Source organism: Centruroides vittatus, unplaced genomic scaffold, assembly GCF_030686945.1.
Source record: "Centruroides vittatus isolate TY-2023 unplaced genomic scaffold, ASM3068694v2 contig_12, whole genome shotgun sequence".
Taxonomy (NCBI): Eukaryota; Metazoa; Arthropoda; class Arachnida; order Scorpiones; family Buthidae; genus Centruroides; species Centruroides vittatus.
In genome coordinates, this window is record NW_027120767.1 from 41828 (window position 1) to 62015 (window position 20188).

At 31.7% G+C, this 20188-nt stretch overlaps 1 protein-coding gene across 1 annotated transcript; it reads left to right on the forward strand.

The window, feature by feature from the left end:
- Window positions 1-1062: 1062 nt before the first annotated feature.
- On the forward strand, window positions 1063-19327 carry LOC136983231 (beta-1,3-galactosyltransferase 1-like). Its single transcript, XM_067279919.1, has 3 exons — window positions 1063-1200; window positions 11263-11406; window positions 17547-19327. Exons 2-3 carry the CDS (start codon window positions 11350-11352, stop codon window positions 18552-18554), a joined length of 1065 nt encoding a protein of 354 aa, XP_067136020.1. The 5' UTR covers window positions 1063-1200; window positions 11263-11349; the 3' UTR covers window positions 18555-19327.
- Window positions 19328-20188: the final 861 nt, after the last annotated feature.

A 20188-nucleotide genomic window follows, 5' to 3' on the forward strand; every position in this document is an offset into this window, starting at 1 on the left:
AAAAGATATTTCAGTATTCAACTGTCACTGTGCTCTTCAACTGCATCAATGATTACGAGGGCGAAAAAGAAAAAAAAGGTCTCACCGCGATTTGAACTCAGATCTCTGGATTCAGAGTGTAGAGTGCTAACGGGACCTCACGTAGAGTTTTGTGTCGCGTATCACCTTAAGTATACCTAACAGTCTGGAAAGTAAAACCTTATAACCTTGAAATCCTTATAAAATAAAACTCGAAAATTTCGTTAACTTTTACTATATCATGAACGTTTAAGATGTTAATGGAAAATTGCGGGTATTTTTTTTCTTCTATTTTTTAGTGTTTCCGTCTTGTGGGAACGAAAAGATTCTTACAGTCATGCTCATTACGGGTTCGGACAGTGAATGAGGGCAGCCGGATGAAGGATGCAGCCGATATACTTCGACAAATTCATTCACGTAAATGTCCGAAACTCGAACCCAATTCCTCCAGAATGGCTAGTTGGGGCTAGAGTACCTAGATATCAGAGTAGCGACACACGAGTCATCGCCGCCATGTTCTGTCGACTGTCATCACGTGGTCTATGGGTTTACATTAAGAAATGACGATTTTTTTAGTTTAATAAAGCATTTTATTCGTAAAAATGATTTATTAAACTAAAAAAATCGTCATTTCTTAATGTAAACCCATAGAACACGTGATGACAGAACATGGCGGCGATGACTCGTGTGTCACTACTCTGATATCTAGGTACAGTACTGTACATACTCTGGTTGGGGCTACAACAAAGCTCTATCTATCGGGCCTTCAAATTGAATAATTGGAATGTAAAACCACATTTCTATTACTTTAATAACAATTCATTCGACCACGAGGGATTCGAATCAGGAACTGCGAGAACAAAGTTCGATGTGTACTGTACTTCAAGTATTTAAAAAATTTTATTTTTAGATTAAAATAATTATAATTTCTAAGTAACAAAGTTAAATTTTTAATTTTTATTTTAACTTAGAGAACATATACATTTTTAATTTTAAATTTATATGTTTAAAATCAATATTTTCATTTCTTCCACCAGAGGGAGAAGTATATTTCCTGTTAGTCCGATCTTCACATTTCACAATCAAGTAATATGGAAATGACGATTAACCCTATTATGCCATAAAGTCTCATTCACGAATATGGCAAGGATTAGCTTAAAAAGAGATATAATCGTCGTTTCGGTGAGTATTCGTTTCTAATAACTTAGACAATTAAATCTTATGGAGAAAACTGAATATGAAATCATAGTTGATTCGTCAAAGCTTATTTATGTAACGTGATTCAATCCCCACAATTGTAGACTTCTAAGAGCAAATCTTAGTTAATATCCCAACTGTCTCATTCAGAGATGTAATTGTACAGTACGTACACAAGTCATTTGATACAATTACAATACAAATAAACATTAACTATTAAGCTTTTGCATGGCATTAACAGTTTACTGAATTAACCTTCATTTTTTTATGCAAATATTAATGAATTTGCGGTCTATAGATTCTTTGGACGTTTAGTTGTGTGCTAAAAATATATTAGCTCGTTTCGGCTTTGAGGTGCAAGAATTGAAAAAACTGTTGCAATTCCTCTTCGATGTAAATATTGCAATATAATTGTAATATTTCGGTCTTGTTATTTAAAGAAATGAAATGTACAGTGATTAATATATATATATATGTATTACTTTATTAATAAACTAAGTGGAATTGCATCGTATTGAATTTTTTTTGTTTTGGCAAATTTCTGTTTTATTTTTGAACAAGTTTTAGGGGGTTTTTATTTTTAAATTATACACAGATAAATGTCATACTGTTAGATTTTTTTAATGGTAAAATCTCACTTTTATGTAGGTAAAATTTTTTTATTAAATGGAATCATTTTGGATAGTTTGGATTAAAAGTGAAAGTATTTGAATGTAAGAGATTAGAACTTGTGCAATGTATTCAGATATTGAAAGTTTTAGGTTTCCTATTGTACAAGCTCACACAATAGCAAACAAGCCAATTTGAGAACAGATCTATTGTCTTGTTCTGCCATCTGCAATTATGATTACGTTACAGTAATATAGAGACCAAGTTATTCTGTGATCTGATTTCTCAATGAATTTTAATATAGGAGAAGGTGGCATTATGGATTCCCATTTACATTATAGTGAATTGTAAACAAGGTATCATAACTACCCCTACATTTTTTGTGCAAAAAGTACTGGTAACTATTAAACTAAATGTTACTAATTGGATTTTTTGCTAGCATAACTATAAGTATGGTTTTTGAAGGCTTTTGTATAAAAAGTCAAAAACTAGTTTTTGGGAAGTCCGGGTGGTAATATGGAACCCCATTGAATATTTTCAAAAAAATGCTTGGGGATACGATAGATTACCACCTATGGAATTTTGGGACTTTGAGTATATATCTGAACTGAGGGACTGAGATGAGTTCAACAATATCCTACTTTTGGACCGGAGACGAAAAATAAGAAAGTTATCATAGTTTTTAAGTTTATCATACTTTTTTAATGCTTTCATGCAGATGGCATTGTGGTTGCTAGTGCTGCCATCTTGCGGTAAAGTCTGCAAACAAATTAAAGAAAAGCACTCTGAAAGACAAGAAATTGCACGAACAATCGAATGCCACTTCCTTTTTTTCCCTTTTGTTCAAACATTGTGACTCCCAATTGCGATAGTGCGGTCTGCTCGTAGTACTAGCCAACCACGAGCGATAGCGAGACTGAGGGCTGTAGCCCCCGAGATCGACGAGTGCGAGGGTGTGCGAAAAGTACTTAACTCGAACTGCAGACAATCAGTGTGCTCATGGATCAACACCTGCCTCTGTTGAAGGTATATATGGCCGACTTGCCTGACTGCCTGTTAAACATGCGATAGGCTTAGCGGAGAGAGTGATGCGACTCCCAATCATCACACGATTGCCAAAAAAGTATGATAACTTTCTTATTTTTTGCCTCCGGCTCAAAAGTAGCGTATCGTTGAACTTGTCTTGGTCCCCTGAGTACAAATATATACTCAGTCCTGAAATTCCATAGGTGGTAATCTATAGTACACCCAAATTCTTTAATGTATTCAAAAACAAATAGAAAAGTACAAAAAAGTTAATTAATTACAAAATCATTTACTTCAATGTATTTTATTGGAAAATGCTATAATATAAAAAAAATATGACCTCCATTAACAATATATATTTCACCAGCTCTTTTTTAATATTCTCAGGAAGAATTGGCTTTCTAACTAGTGTCCTTTTTACAAATTGCTCTGGACGAATGTCTGCTTGCAAAAGGAGAGTTTGCAAAGTAGTTTTTGGCACCTCATAAAATTTTGCAGCTTTCTTCAGCTCCATTTTCTTCTCTCTTATCGTACTCACTGCCTCTGCCATCTTTTCCTGGCTCCATGTTTGTCTCTCGGGTTTTTCTTTGGCTTGTTCAGATAGGCTTGAAGCATCTTAAAATTAAAAAAAATCAATTTGAAAAAATACATGATTTATATTTTAGAAATAATTAAATTCACTTACCATTCAAAAGTTTGGAATTGTGAAAAACACAAACGTCCTGTTTCATTGAGCACAACCGCATAACAAGTGGGAGGCATCCTTCTCTTGCTATGGATGTCTGCCTAGTGCAGTTCAGCCACAATTTGCTAGAGTTTGCATCCAGTCTGAAATGTGGGTTCCATAATACCACCTTCTCCTCTACTCTATTTATTAATAGAAAACAATCCACATACCGGTACATCTAATATCCAATGTAACTTCTTAAGCCTTTTAAATTTCCGGTACTCAATACGAACATAAACAACCATTTACTAATGTTTTCGATCGCCTCCGCGATCTTTGTCAGGTTTTCTTTCGACGGTTTTGAAATAGAATGCAAATAGAACTCTTTCAAACTTCAAACGATCGAACCCCTCCCGCGTGCAATAATTGTGAACGATCGAACATGCATTTAATCTCCATGAAACAATAATAAAAATGACTCTGTCCATTCCGTACAGGAATACCACACTACTCTGAGATGCTACCATTGCGGGTGCACTTCGGAGACATATCGCCACGCATATGATAAAACGTTGCCATCCTTGCCATCATTCGACACGGACCGCATCAGGGCCTTGGAGACCCTTGAGATTTATAAGGCGTTCAAAATCGGTGGAAATGTATTCAATTTCAAGGATGGCAACGTTTTATCATATGCGTGGTGATATGTTGGAATCGTTCGCAATTATTGCACGCGGGAGGGGTTCGATCGTTTGAAGTTTGAAAGAGTTCTATTTGCATTCTCTATTTCAAAACCGTCGGAAGAAAACCTGACGAAGATCGCGGAGGCGATCGAAAACGTTAGTAAATGGTTGTTTATGTTTGTATTGAGTACCGGAAATTTAAAAGACTTAAGAAGTTATATTGGCTATTTATTAATACTTCAGTCTCTGTAATTAAACAACCACTGTTATCCAAAGTAAAGATTTCCTCTTCTAATAATGAAACTAGTGATTTTTATCACATCTTTCTTAATTATCTTCAATAAACAGAAACCAAGATTAAAACAATTCACTTTATTCACCCATTTAACAATGCATTTTGGATTGGTATTTTCCAATCTTTCTTTAGTCAGTGTTCAAGGTTGTTGTGTCTCATCTACCTGACTTCACATTTGTGACACCTTTTATGGTTTTTAATGTAATAAAAGATGTTGCAAATGTGAAGCTGGGTAGAGAGATGCCAAAACCTTGGACATTGAAGCTAGGAGCCTGAAGAGGGATTTGGAAAATACTTACCAATACTTACTACTTAACAAAGACTAATTGCATTATTCTATCAAATGAGGAATTTAAAACATGTTAAAATGAAAATCTAAGAATTATTTGTTCCTAAAATTATAAAAATTTATTTTTGGTTTTGTTTTTAATATTAGCATTAATTTTATTTTTAAGAAAAAGCTATTTTGCAAATAATCCACTGTTACCTGATGACATACAAATTTGTCCATTTTGTTTGACTTTTCATGTTAGACATACTATTGAGGAGAATGATGTATATTTGTTTACTATATTCAATTCATATTCTGCAGAAATATAGTGTGTTACATTTCCAATGCTTTCAAGAAAGGTAATAAAATGCAGTTATGCTAAATGTATTAAATGTAAGTTGGAATTGATTAGTATTGTACTCTAAAATTCATTTACAATGATTATGAAATGCCAAGTAAAACATATCATTGAAATGAAAACATATAAAAGATACAATAGTATTTCAATTTCTCAAATTGATTCAGTCTACAGCTGCAGATGATTCAGACAATCAAAAATTCAGATAAGTGGATTTACATGTAAGGAATGAAATTACAGGATACCAGTACAGTATTGTACATGTACTGTATTTATTTATTCATCAATGTATAAGTAACATCTTATGGATTATTCGGATCTGTCATAGCAAGCTGCTTTCTGTGGTATAAGCAAAGTGCAGTATTAAATCACCATTTTTCTTAATATCTGAAATAGTAGTGCTTCCACACCAAATTTTTCAGCAATACATTTTTCCAGATTCTCCTTTTTTTTTTTGAATGCATTGATGATTTTAATTTTTTCTGTTATGGTAAAAACAACTCATTACCATGAAACTAACTTCTCACACAATCCCTGGGAAGGATAAATCAATACACTAAATACCTTTTTTTTTATATCCCAGTATGAACAGCTTTAGATAAAAACTAACGTTTTCGACCAAAAACTTGGTCTTCGTCAGACTATTGACCAGTATAAAATTTCAAACTGGAATTCAAACGTGTTTAAAATTATTTTAAATTCCAAATTATTTAAAAATTGGAAACTAACTTTCACCATACATATTACTGAAGTGATAAAAATATTGCTACACCTCCGCAAATAAATAATATGATGTATTTGCTGGTGTAGAAACGTTAGCAACATGCTATTGGTGTTCACGCTTTTTTCTCATAGCATCACCTCCGTGCATATGAAATATTGGCGGCACCTTTTGCATTAATACAGTTGCTGGCCAGGCCGGCTTTGTATATTTCCAACACTTCCAGGTTGCGAAGGCGTTGAACATGATTTGACATTTTTACCAAGTTGGCCCTATGGAGATGGGCTTGTATTTCAGGGTCTGTGGCGTAGGCAGATAGAATGGTGGTATGCCTTTGGTTGGCGATATCATAGGGGCCGTTCATAAATTACGTAAGGGCTATTTCGGTCATTCTAGACCCTCACCCACCCCTGTGTAAGAAACCGTAATATAATCTTTGATTCCCCTTCCTTATCTTACGTAATATTTAGGCATAATTTTATAAAAAGATTTTAACAAAAAAAAATTTTTATTTCAAAGTTGAGGTCCAAAATATATAATTATTAATTAGTTAATTAATATGTACTATTATTTATAAAAGACTATGTGAACAAATTTAAAAATAAAAAAATGTAATGAATTCAAATAAACAATTTATTTTAAGAACTTTAATTTTTAATTATCAACAATCTTTTTATTATCATCATCATTATCATTATGTAATATTATCATTTTTATATTAATTTTAATTTTCACAAAAAGACGGAAAAACTTCATACAAAATAAAACAAGAGAGAATAGAGACAAACCACATCCATTACCATATTGATTACATCTTGGCTAAGGCCAAGAAAATAAACTACATGCTGATAAAATGTGCTAGGTGTACACCTGGGGACTAAATCATAAAGCTTGTGAAACTCTATATAATGGGGCAATACAACCAATGCTACTTTATGCGGCTCTAGCTGGAATCATGTATGTCACTAGTAAAAATTCAGAAGCAAGTAAATTAATTAAATTACTTTTCAAAGACAGTTTGCCATCAGAATTTCAAAGTGCTACAGAACTGTTTCTACTAATGCCTCTCTGATATTAGTAGAGCTCCTTCCTTTGCCACAATGTATCGTAGAAAGATTATAAACTACTACGTCAGAACTACAAGCATCAAGGCTCAACAATGGTCTCTATTCCTATCTATGGCTGTTCATATGCTACCACATTGCAATTACCCTACTATCTCTGATCATCACTCTGTAAACAAGGTTATCCCCAGGGTACATTTGGTGTCATCTGCATCCTCCATGGATAACCATGCAGACATTAAAATGTACACAGACATATCTATATCTGTGTAGATATTAAGCCCCCTTCATGTTGGCTCAAGTATCTGTATATTCCTTCAAACTGTCATATTTTGCCCAAAATATGTTAGAAGATAGAGGTATGTGGGGGTATCTGTATCTATCAAACTAAAGATGCAGTCTACCAAGCTGTTCAGTGGGCCACTTCAATATCAAACAAAACTGTCTATCAACATTTACAGTGATTCTCAGTCAGTGATTCTATTAAATCCCAATTGCAATAAAGTCACATATATCCAGCACCATATTAAAAATCTTGTAAATAAGATAACTTTTATATTTGTTCCTGGCCGTAGTTGCATACTAGGAAATAAAAAAGCCAACTTTGAGGCTAGATCATCTGCAAAGGACACTGGACTACTCACATCCCTCTCTCACATCAGCCTTAAACATTATATTTGTGACAACGCTATGCAAAAGTGAAATCAACAATGGTTGAGGGTAAAACTGACAGAATAACAAGACTTTATTTTCCTACTGTTGAATGCAGGTTCTCATCACCATTTAAAGATTTAACGTTTGCTACTGCTCAACTTCTTACTAATCATGGTAATTTTAGAAGCTACCTGGCGATGTCTAACCGGGCAGAAACTGTCTCTTGCTTTTGCTCTGCAGAAAACCTAGACACCGTCGACCATATGATCTATCATTGTCCAATTTACAATCCAGATAGATTTATTCTGAAATTAGAAATCTTTACGCTTGGTTTCAGGAGGCCATATCCACTTGAAATGCTTGTTCAGAAGCCACTGTTTGATGCTTTTTACAATTATGTTTAAAATATATGGAAGAAAAGACTATTTATAATTTCTAATTTCTAGTTTTACATTTTAGTTTTCACTAAAAAGCCGAATACTAATTTTATGTTTAATTTGTATCATGTATTTTGGTTTACATATTCTTAGTGTTATACACCCATAGGAGTGATGCACTTATTCAAATAAAAACAAGAGAGAGAAACCACTACACAGCCTTTCTCCCATGATAAAAAATGTGTAGAGCTTGAGTCTGCTAGTGTTATTATTGTATCACGTCACAGGAGATGGCGTTAGTAGAACAAGCATTCTTAATAGAAACCGCCAAATTAAAGCTAAATTCAAAATTCCATCACTCAACAAGATTAAAAAATAAGAATATTACGTAAGATGAGATTTATTACCCCCTACCCCTGAGTAAGAAATCTTTGACCCCCCACCCACCCCAAAATACCTTACGTAATTTATGGACAGCCCCATACCTCTGTTCCTGTATTCTTTTGCTTAGTGAGTGCTTCGTGGATCCGATGTATACTAGATCTCACTGGAATCTGTGGTCTCTGAGAGAAACCAAATAGACACCTGGTGCTCGACTTTCCTCTGTCCTGTCTTTGTCATTGCGCAACAGCCCATATACTATGTTAGATCTCTTATATGCAATCTTTGTGCCTTTATGAGTAGCAATTTCTTTATAAATAGAACTTAGGTGTTGGTTGCATTGCATCACTGAGCGTGATTCGTTGCTACTATGATTATGGGTGTTGTTGGGCATTACCTGTGTGCTCTGGGTGGCGTGCCATTAGTAGGTTGGCATACCTGTGCAATAAATTATGTATCATGCTTTGACCATACCCATGCTTTCAATGCACTTTAGTTCTGCCACAGTATCCTCCCATCTAGTGTAGTGCATGTACGCCCTTCTAGTTAGCACACGGAATGCAGAGATGTTGTAAGAAAAAGGATCTGCAAAGTTCAATGGAATAAATATTGGTATTAGCAAGGTTTGTAATGTGCACTGGTTAGCGTACTGTCTGCATCAAGGCAGAAGTTGACATCTAGGAAATGTGCATTTTTGTCACTCTTCTGCTCCAGTTTGACAGTAAGTCCATACGGGTTGTTGTTCATGTATTCCATGAAATCATTTATGTTGGGCTCAGTCTTCCAAAGAATGCAGATGTCATCTACATATCTTTTATAAACTAGGATGTTGGGTAGGAATAGAGGTATGACCTTTTTCTCCAATTGTTGAACAACTAATTCACACAAGTCCCCTGAGATGGGGCTGCCCATAGGTATGCCCTGTTTTTGTAAATATGTAGAGTTGTTGAAGTGGAAGAATGAAGTATAGCATAAGAGGTGCGTTAGCTCTAATACATGCGTATGATGCATACCCGTCCTTTTGTGGCTTAGTAACAGATCCCTGAGTGCACAGAAGCACGGTTGTGTTTTAATCGAGAGGTATAGAGAGACAAAATCAAAGACAGTAATGCATGCAACATCTGTTGCCTTAAGTTGTTGTAAACTATCAATTAGATCATTAGAATTCTTGACATTCCAATCATACCCCTGTAAGCGCTCTGATATAAAGTTGTGTACTGCATTGTCAAACAACTTAGTAGGAGATCTGGATTTATCCAGAATGGGTCTCAGGGAAGGTATTGGTTTGTGTGTCTTTGCGAAAGCAAGTAGCATAGGAATATCCGGCAAGGCAACCACTGCCCTGTTCAACTTCCACGCCCGGGCCAAGGGAGTTTGTGTGAATTGTTTCACTCGAGCCTGTAACCTGTTTAGGTATGTATCATTGACAGGTTCACAGTCATTGTCCACTGTCCACGATGTACTGCTGCATTAGTGATTTGTAGGTATCTTCCTTCAGTAAGACAAGAAATCTGCTTTAATCCGCCTTGAGCATGATATGTTATTCATCAACCGTTTCCTGGATTTTCTTAGAAGACGCCAGAACTCATCTTCTCGGGTCCTGGTTAGAAATACTAGCATGTTGCTAACATTTCTACACCAGCAAATACATCATATTATTTATTTGTGGGAATGTAACAATATTTTTATCACTTCAATAGCTTGTACAGCAAAAATTAGTTTCCAATTTTTAAATAATTTGGAATTTAAAATAATTTTTAAATGATAATTTTAAACCCCAGTGTGTATGAGGAGGATATAAATTTTAAACATGTTCGAATTCCAGTTTCAAATTTTATACTGGTCAATAGCCTGACGAAGACCAAGTTTTTGGTTGAAAACATTAGTTTTTATCTAAAGCTGTTCATACTGGGATATAAAAAAGGTTTTTAGTGTGTTCATTACCGTGAGTTTGCAAACACAATTGTGTTTGCAAACTCAGTCTTTTTCACAGCAAATGTAAGAGAGTTGTAGTGTGATGTCAGTGGGAGAGAGAAAAAGGAAGGCAAGTGGTAGTTTAGATCAGTGGTACACAAACTATTTTCATTTCTAATCCCCCCCCATTTTGTGTAAAATTTTGTCACAACCCATGGATAGACATTTTTTTAATCGTCCCAGTAGACTTTTTTTAATTGTCAATGTAGTTAAAGTGAAATTCTTTTTGGGATTTGCACATATGTTTCTGCCTTATTAGACGTCTGAATAAAATATAATTTTATGAAACAATGGCTTTATTTATGGGTATAAATATTTATTTAATCAAAAATACTTTTAAAAAAACTTTACATCATAAGAATTCAATGTGAGGTATGAGTTCATGATTGCTTCTATGTTCAGATCTGTATTGGAAATCACAAATTGTAAGTCAGACAATTCTTTTCATAAAACAATATAGTTCTATTTTTATAAATAATATAATTTCATTTCATATTTGCCTGGTACCTGATATTTGTTTAAGAAAAGTGTTATATTTTTTATTGTCAAATAAATTTTTTTGAATTTGATGACCCCAAAAATTTTCTTGCAACCCCTTTGGGGTCAAGACCCACAGTTTGTGCACCACTAGTTTAGATTATTGGACATTTGGTTAATTGGAATTCTACTGTATATAAATAAATTTAGTTGATGCACAGAAAGAAGTGATATTGAGTGAATAGCATTGCTGTGGCTATGAAGATAAAAACATCATAGATAATAAATTTAATTAATTCAATAGTTCTGATATATTTACATGAAATCTCTATCTGTATCAATGTCATTCAGTCAAACTATTCTCCATTGTGCCTGAAGATGGTAAATATAAATATATATCATTATATTGCGTAAAATGTAATATGATAAAATTATTTTATTTGTATGTAGCTAATTTTTAAGTTTCTAATAAGATTTTCATTTTTTACAGTTAACTGAGAATCTATGGATTCACACAACATTTTGTTTATTGATTCAAGACAAAAATAAATTATATGAAATTTAGTAAGAAAGGAAGATGACAAAGTTTCTACATTTTTTTGTCATTCTAGTATCTTTAAACAATTCCTTCCAGGTATGAAAAACATGATTATTTAAATATGGTTTAGTAAAAGTTATATTTACAAATTAAATCATATACTTTTTTTGATACCAATGAAACTGTGTTGTGATTTATGTTGCTTTATGCTGACACAATGAAGTGACTTCTTTCAAACACTTGGCAGATTATTCATCTTTATTTGGTTAGAACGCAAAGGTACAAATTGCATTTCGGGCATTCGCTCCTGCTAGTTAGCTGAGGAGGAGCAAATGCCCGAAACGCAATTTGTACCTTTGCATTCTAACTAAATAAAAATGAATAACCTGCTAAGTGTTTAAAAGAAGTCACTTCATTGTGTCAGCATAAAGTAAATGATATACTTTTAAATGTTTAGAATTTGAATATCCTTGATGATTTCATTTTTTGATCATACTTTTTAATTCATTAATAAATTACTACATAACTAACATTCTTCATAAAAATTTTAACTTTGCAATTAGTTTATCATTGATTTTAATCTTGTTTTTGAAGATAAAACAATTAAACTTAATGTTTACTTTATTTTATTTTTCAAACCACATAAAAGACTAGAATAAATTTAAAAAATTAAATTTGTTCAAGAATACAACTTATTTTTTAAAAAATACATTATATTGGTTATTACAATTCTAACAGATATGATGATTGATGAATTAATAACTTGGATCAAATCATAAATAAAATCCATTTATGAAATGTGGAATTTATTTTTTATAATTCAAGGATTAGATTAGATCAATACTAAAGTCCTGTTTGAAAAACATTTGTATGTCTTGTTTTCAGATTTTTGATTCTTTCGAAATCAGTTTTCTAATCTGATTATTTTAATTATCATTAATTAGTAATGTTTTATTATAATAATCTGTTCCTTTTAGATAATTTAGAGAGAGAGAAAATTTTATAAAAATATTTATTTATAGAATTTAAAACTTTTGTTAATTTTGTTTTATATGATTCATTAATATTTAAAGTCCAATTAATAAATTTAACATCATTAAAATAATAAATCCTAAATTATTCATTTAAAAATTCTTCTCTTTTTCCAATAGGTTTTTGTTAATTATTTTTATTTTTCAATGTATTTCAAAGTTTAAATATAAGGAACTTATCTCTGTAAACAATAAATCACTTATAAGAGAACTAGCAAAATAATAAGTACTCATTTGTATACTAATAAAAACAATAATAATTTAAAAAATATATATAAGCGTAATCCTTATAAATCACATTTGGATAGTGATTATTTTGCTAGTTCTTACTATTTTCTAGTTCTATCAATAACTTGTTTACTGTATATATTAAATTTTAACATTCTGTATATTATAATGTATATATCTTTTGGTTGTTTTGTCTGCATATCAGGTGCTTCACTTCATGACATCAACAAAATTTTGCTCGCATTTTGGATTTTTTTTTTCATTTTATTTTTACATTTATGTACTAAACAAAAGTAGATTTGTGCTCATTTTTGTATGGTCTATAACTTTCTAATTGACATTTTTGGTCTCACGTGTATGCTTTTAAAGATACTTTTTGAATGACCTTGAAAGTGCAAGATCAACTTTATGGTCATTGGATTTGACATACATCATAACATATACCGGAGGTTTGTAAGCAAGAGTTCAGTGGGAGGCAAAATGTAGGTTTTGCAAAATGCATGGGAGCCGCAGTCCTGTACTGTTGTGGCAGATAGTATGGTAAGGGAGGGAAGGATAGGGTGTCCCCCATCTGGGTCGAGAAGTTGTTTTAAAAGAGTAGATTTGAAATGTCAGTTTAATTTATTGCACCGACTTGGAAATAAATTACTAAATATTACATATATATAATTACATATTGTCACAAAATTGTGGAAATAAAATTGTAAAAATAATAATAAAAAGCAGAAATTAACACTTTCAACAAGAGCTGCATGTAACTCAAAAAGAGCCTCATTTGCCCATGTCTGACATATACTGTTATTGTTTATTTTGGTCTGCCATCATCTGTAAAGGCATTACATGTATCCAGATTTTCAGGACACCTTGTATATCATATTTCAGTTCTTTCCTCATCAGATGAATTTACAGCTGTTATATTTTAAATATTGAAAGATGTCCTGAATTCATTGAGTACAACACTTAAAGTTTATAATTGTCTCTAGAAAGAGAGAGCTTTTTTGACATTGGTATATATTAAAATCGACATGTTGAAAATTACATAAATTATAGTATAAAATGCTTCTTATTTGGATAATTATATTAAATTTTCAATTGGCTATTAATATTCCTCAAAATCAAACTTATCATAACGGCCAAATTGACTAAGGTGACTGTTTTATCATTTCAATTTTATTGACTCCAAGATGCATTTCAGACGTATATATTCATCCCTTTTCAGTTGGGTACAATATTATCTACATAGACATATCAACAAAAGAATAAGCATCATCATAACACTTACAACCAATGTAATCTATGCCAAGTTTTTACTTACATTGCCAATGTTAAGAACTAAAATGGGGTATGCATAGTACAACAGTCATAGGGTAAAGACATAAATGCCTCCGTAACATATTAAAATTAGAACAACCTTGGAGATCTAATGCTGAGACAGTTGGTCTTGAAAACATTTCATCTAAAAATAAAAATGCTTGTTAGCATTTATTTAATTTACTCTATACAACTGCTATTACAAAGTTTTTTGAAAATTTTTGGAATGATAATTCAGTCATTTCAAAAATACCTTAAAGATTGCATTAAACACTTTAATATCTAATGTTTTTGACCATATTTAATTGACCTTCTTCAGGATGAACTTACAAAATATTCTGGAATATTTTAAATTTTTAGTTCTATTATTCAAACACAATTATCATTCTTATTGTAAGTTTATTCTGAAGAACATTGCTAAAAACATTAGAGATTAAAGTGTTAAGTGTTTAATACAATCCTTAAGATATTTTTGGAGTATTTTACTATTCAGTTTTGCATTTCTCAGTAGTTGATGAAGATTAAGTTTGAAATTCAAATTTGCTATCTTGGAATTGTATCTTTTAAGGTTTAATCATTTAATTCATAAAGCATAAATAAGTGAAGGTATTTGATTAAATTTGTATACTGTCATATGTATAAAATTAAATTTTTTTGTAAACTCCGAAAAATTAATTAAATTAACAACTACGTACACAATTTTTTTCTATAATAGAATATTAAATATATATATATTTGTGAGATCCAGGGCCCCCCTATTCTCTTCCCTTATATTTCTTTAAGGTTAATGTTAAATTTTACTTTATAAAATAATTTATCTTGCCAAAACGCGTTAAAATCTAGAAGGAAGTGTTGACAGAAATTGACTGATAGCATCATGTCGTCATTTTGCCCCCCTTTACATAGTAGCTGTTAACATTGAGTATAAAAAGTCCTAATTTTTATACTATTTGTTGTTAGATGATGTTCCTAACTTAATTATTATATCAATGTAACTTAGAAAGGACCAGATATACCTAAAATGCATAAATTTGGGAAGGAGAGGAGTCTCACCTCCTTCCATTAAAAAGGAAGTTGGCTTCCTTCAAAGAGATCACTTATCACCAACTTTGTTATGATGATGTCAAGCGATTCTACCCCTTTTCAACCTCAAAATGATGTAAGATTGTGATGTTTTGATTGGGTAAAGCAGAGGAATATTATCGGAATTCGCACCCAAATCAAGGAGCTCGCCATAAGTTTTTGTTGCAAAGACACAGCGAAAGGGGCCTCCAAATACATGAGATAGAGGAGTCTGCTTGGAAGCTTCATCCCATGAAGAAGTGAACTAAGATTCTCCAATAAATAGTTAGTCTCCACATAGAGTAAAATGTGAAATAAGTGCCCATCATAAATATTTATCAGTCGTTAAGTGGAAGATAAAGATTAAAGATTTAATATTGTACCATATAAATGTCTAGTTTCATCAATTATTGAGGTATCATGATTCATAGAATATTATTGCAAGCTCTCTCTCTCTCTGTGAAGAATTGATATAAGTAGTTTAAGATCCAACTAAGTATTACGTTGCATTTATTCTGGTATTGTATTTCATTTTTATTTCGTTAGATTAAATATATATTTATTATTGTTAAGAATTAATTCTCCTCTGACTCAAATTCATTCAGTGCCTTCCAAACTTACTCGCATCCCTCCCACTTGTTATTCTGCAAGATAGATTCAAATATGCGTGGTTATCCGCGTATAATAAAACTGATAACCTGGTGTCAGGAGAAACAACCCACAGGGGATCTTTGCAGACCCTTGTTCAATTAAAATATATCTTAAGGAAGCCATCCTGGACTTTGGAGAGGCCGATCTAGGTCGGAGCCCGGTAAGCGGTGGACGGATTTCATTATAAATCTCGGTTACCACCCGAATGGATCTCACACATTATAAGGAAGAAGCATAAAAAAATGTCACCACATAGCCAATCAGAGTTAATCTGCGTGTTATCTATATTTTACCAATCATACAAGTCTTACATTGCACTCCAGCAAACCAGAAGTGGTGTCATTATTTGTCACTTGTATCAAAAATTTAATTGCCGCTTTCAAGTTTTTACAGTACATTTTGATGTAAAAAGTTTGTCATAATCTGCATATATTTTGATTTAGTTAAATATTTTCTTAATTACTTTAATGTTTATAGTTATTTGAGGTAAAAATGATTACTATTCTGGATGATGATAATGGCAGCACATCTGGTTTTGTTACAGTATTTTACCTTCTAATTTTTTCATTTTATAATTTTTTCCTAAACATGATTTATTTAAAATTATTCTGTGTTATAAATATAGGGCTGTCAATAAATTATGTAATGCAGACAGCGCCGGATTAAGCCTCTAGCGGGCCCTAGACAAAATTTAAATTGGGGCCCCATTTAAATAAGTTGCATCTAAACAAATCTTATATAATGTGACATTAGCGTAGGTAGCATGGGTGACACCCGGTGCAGATATCATGGTGTCACCCATAACTTTTTAACTCTTTTATAAAACACTATTGAATTGTAATATCTTCGCACTCGAGCAACTTGAACGCTATATTGAATATGCGATGTCGCGACGTATAAGTGTAGATTTAGAAAATAAATCATAACTATCCATACATCAGTACTACCACGAGACGCGGCCCTAGGAATATTACTAGATGGCGCGAGAGATCCCGTGGCATACATTACTTCTGACGCACGGGTGGCTGTTGACCTTTTTTTTTTTTTTTTTTTTATTTAAGGTAATGGCTAGTTGAGCGGAGCTTAGTAAGAATTGTTAAATACAGCCTTTTCTGTCCTATCGAATTTCGATTCGAGTTTCGAAATCGAAACAGAGAAATCTTCTGCACTGAAGCCAGGCCCCTCCGGATTACGGGCCCTAGACATTTGTCTACTTTGCCTATTCGATAATCCGGCCCTGATATGGCTGAATGCAGATATGGCTGAGCATGTTGATAATCATTACAATGGTATGAAGGTGTATGTGAAGGTATTAAGTATGCTATATCTTAACCCTTGAGTAACAGAATGATTCATTTTTGTTTCCAAAGAGTTGAATTGTTTGTTTCCAAGCAGTGACAAACTATACTGTTTGTCACTGCTTTGTATGTAATTAATAAAATAGTATGGGATACCTAACATTATTCTATGTATTATAGCTTAGTACAACTAAGAGACTTGATTGAGGATATGTATTACATAATTCTGCAGATAGGTGTGTGCAATGTGTCATGAGGCAGTAAAGGACTGTTGGTTGGTGGTTGAAAAGTATAAAAATAGTATTACATAATTATGTACAATCTCATATACAGATTCTTAAAGATCTTCATAATTATTTAACTGTAACAAAAACTAATACAACCCATATTGAAACATAAAAGGAATTTAATACAGACTATGTTATTTGTATATTAGTGGTGTGATTGTACCATACACCTGCTAGTTGTATCATACTTCATTATACTTAAGTTTTTGAAGTGTCTCTTTTCTAATGTAATTTTCTGAAATTACATTATGAAAGTATATAAATTTTATTTCACAAACTATATAATAATTAACAAGTAACAGTCAAACATAGTTTTATATATGTTTAACAGATAGAAATTTTATATATGTAATTTTTATTTTTAACAGAAAGAAGAAATGAATTTGAAGACGACAAAAATATTTTTCAGACCTTTATTTATAATAGTCAGTTTTGTCATCATCTGGTGTGTAATTTATCTTCCAATAAACAGCTCCCGTTCTCATCCACCAGATACTAGGTGGATGTTATATAATAGAGATTTACACCAGTATGTGATTCCAGAAAATGTTACAACAATATTAGAACCTAAATTAAATTGTAGAAATAGTTCTTCCAAAAATTTATTTTTACTTGTAATTGTATGTTCTTCCGTAACAAATTTTGCATCTCGTCAAGCCATTAGAGAAACTTGGGCCACTGCTAATGTTCCCGAGACCACAAAAATTCTATTTCTTTTGGGTAAGTCAGAAAATGACACACAGAATGCTGCTGTAATGGAAGAAAATGCAAATTATTCTGACATAATTCAAGAAAACTTTTTAGATACTTATAATAATTTAACTGTGAAGTCAACAATGCTGTTAAAATGGGTGAACGATAGTTGTCGCCAAGCCAAATACGTAATGAAGACAGATGATGATATGTTCGTTCATTTGCCAAATCTAGTTAAATTTTTAAAAAATAGTACTCAAAAACATTTGTTAGTTGGTTGTCTCATAAGTGGTGCCGTTCCCATTAAAGACTGGCATTCCAAGTGGTATGTTCCAGATAATGTATATTCTGAATACACGTATCCAAATTACTTATCTGGGACAGGTTATGTAATGTCAGATAATATTGTATCTACATTATATAATACTGCTTTAAATACTCCTTTGTTTTACTTAGAAGATATTTTCATTACAGGAATATGTGCTCGTAAAGCCGGCATCAAACCGGTAAATAACAATGGATTTAAATTCTATAAACGTAAAAACGATCCATGTATTTTTCAGAAAATAATTACAAGTCACAAAATGACGCCGTCTGAACTTCACGAGATATGGAAGAAAGTCAACAGTCCGTCCATTAAGTGTGTCCGAAAACGTTTAGCCACATTAAAACACCATACTTAGGGCTTTCCATTTTTATCTTGCCAAAATAGAAAGGACTTTTATAATTGTTATTATGGATCTATATTGTGTCTGGATTAAAAAGTAATTACAGCTATGATTAAATATATCAAAAAATTAATAACATATTTTTGAGAATGTTAAATATAACGAAGCTTATAATATTGATAGATTGTTAAAGGAATTTTTCTATGCAAAAGCATTTATCTTGCAAAAATAATCTTTTAAATAGCAAAGAAAGTATATTATAAAAGTGTTCATCAAATAGTCTTTCCAATAATAATCTAATGAATTAAATACCCTAACTGTAAATTCAATTTACAGAATTTTCTTTTTAAATGTAATAAATATTGCTTATTTTACTTGATTTTAAAATATTTACACTCATATATAATATATCCTAAAAATCAAGTAAAATAAACAAAAACAAATGACAAAATAATTTCTATATTATGACTATTTTAATTGTCCAATTAACATTTAAAGAGAAACACTCTTTAAATTTAATGTCTGAGCTTAATAATAATACAAATTGGCTTGTTAATGTTATATAACAAATGCTCCTAATGGCCTACACTTAAAGTGTTTTAAGTATATTTAAGAATTTGGCTCATTTTGTCACTTAATAATTACAACTTCATATACTTATTTTATGAAATATTGTAAAAATTAACTAGTACTTAATTTTGTATGAAAATATATCCTTTGTAAATAGCCTATTTAATTTTTTTAATAATTCAGTGGACTGGTTTTTGGACAGATATTTGTTACTTAATTTAGCATTGAATATATAAAACACTGCTCATAAAACCTTTAACAGGTGTGAAGCACAATCTATCAGTTAATGTTTCAGATTCCTCCTGGAAAGATCCAGGAGGGGTCTGAAAATGTTTGCATTGACTGATAGGTTGTGTTTCGCACCTGTTAAAGGTTTTATGAGCAGTGTTTTATATATTATACTCTGTGTGGTGATTCATTATTATTAGCATTGAATATTTGTTTGTGGTTAATTTAATGTGAACCTGTGATAAAATATCATTGTTAATATGTAGGATTTTGTCTGTTCAGTTTTATATGTATAGAAGCTCAATTTCTAAGCTTATATGCCATAATATACTGTGTGTGTATATGTGTATATATATATATATATACATACACGCACACAATTCTTAATGCATGATAATATAATCCTGAAATTAATATATTAAGTAAAACACTGTAATATAGCATTGTACTATATAAAATACTGCAAAAGAAAGTACTAGTGCAGTATTATTATAATTCAGGGTTTAAATTTGTTTTTTTAATTGTATTTTTTTTCTTTTTAGTAATATTGTGTTGTACTTTTTAAAATATCAAAAGTTATCTAGGAATGCATGTTATAAATTATTGTCTGTCAGTATAAGTCATAAATCATGTTATAATGTTAAATAGGAATTGGACATGAGGAATGGTGAGTAACATTTCCAATTGTCAATCTCATAATTTGTAGAAATGTTTGAGTCCAAAGTTTTATTTGCTTAACTACATTTTAAATTTTCAATAAATTCACTATCAGAAACTTGAAAGGAACAAATTATCTCAATGTTCAATATTAGAATGAACTTCTGATTATGGGGATGTGAAAATATTTGTAT

Coding starts and splice junctions, on each gene's coding strand:
- LOC136983231 (XM_067279919.1), top strand. CDS start 11,350: ATGACAAAGTTTCTACATTTTTTTGTCATTCTAGTATCTTTAAACAAT. Junction 11,407..17,546: donor CTTTAAACAATTCCTTCCAG/GTATGAAAAACA, acceptor TATTTTTAACAG/AAAGAAGAAATGAATTTGAA.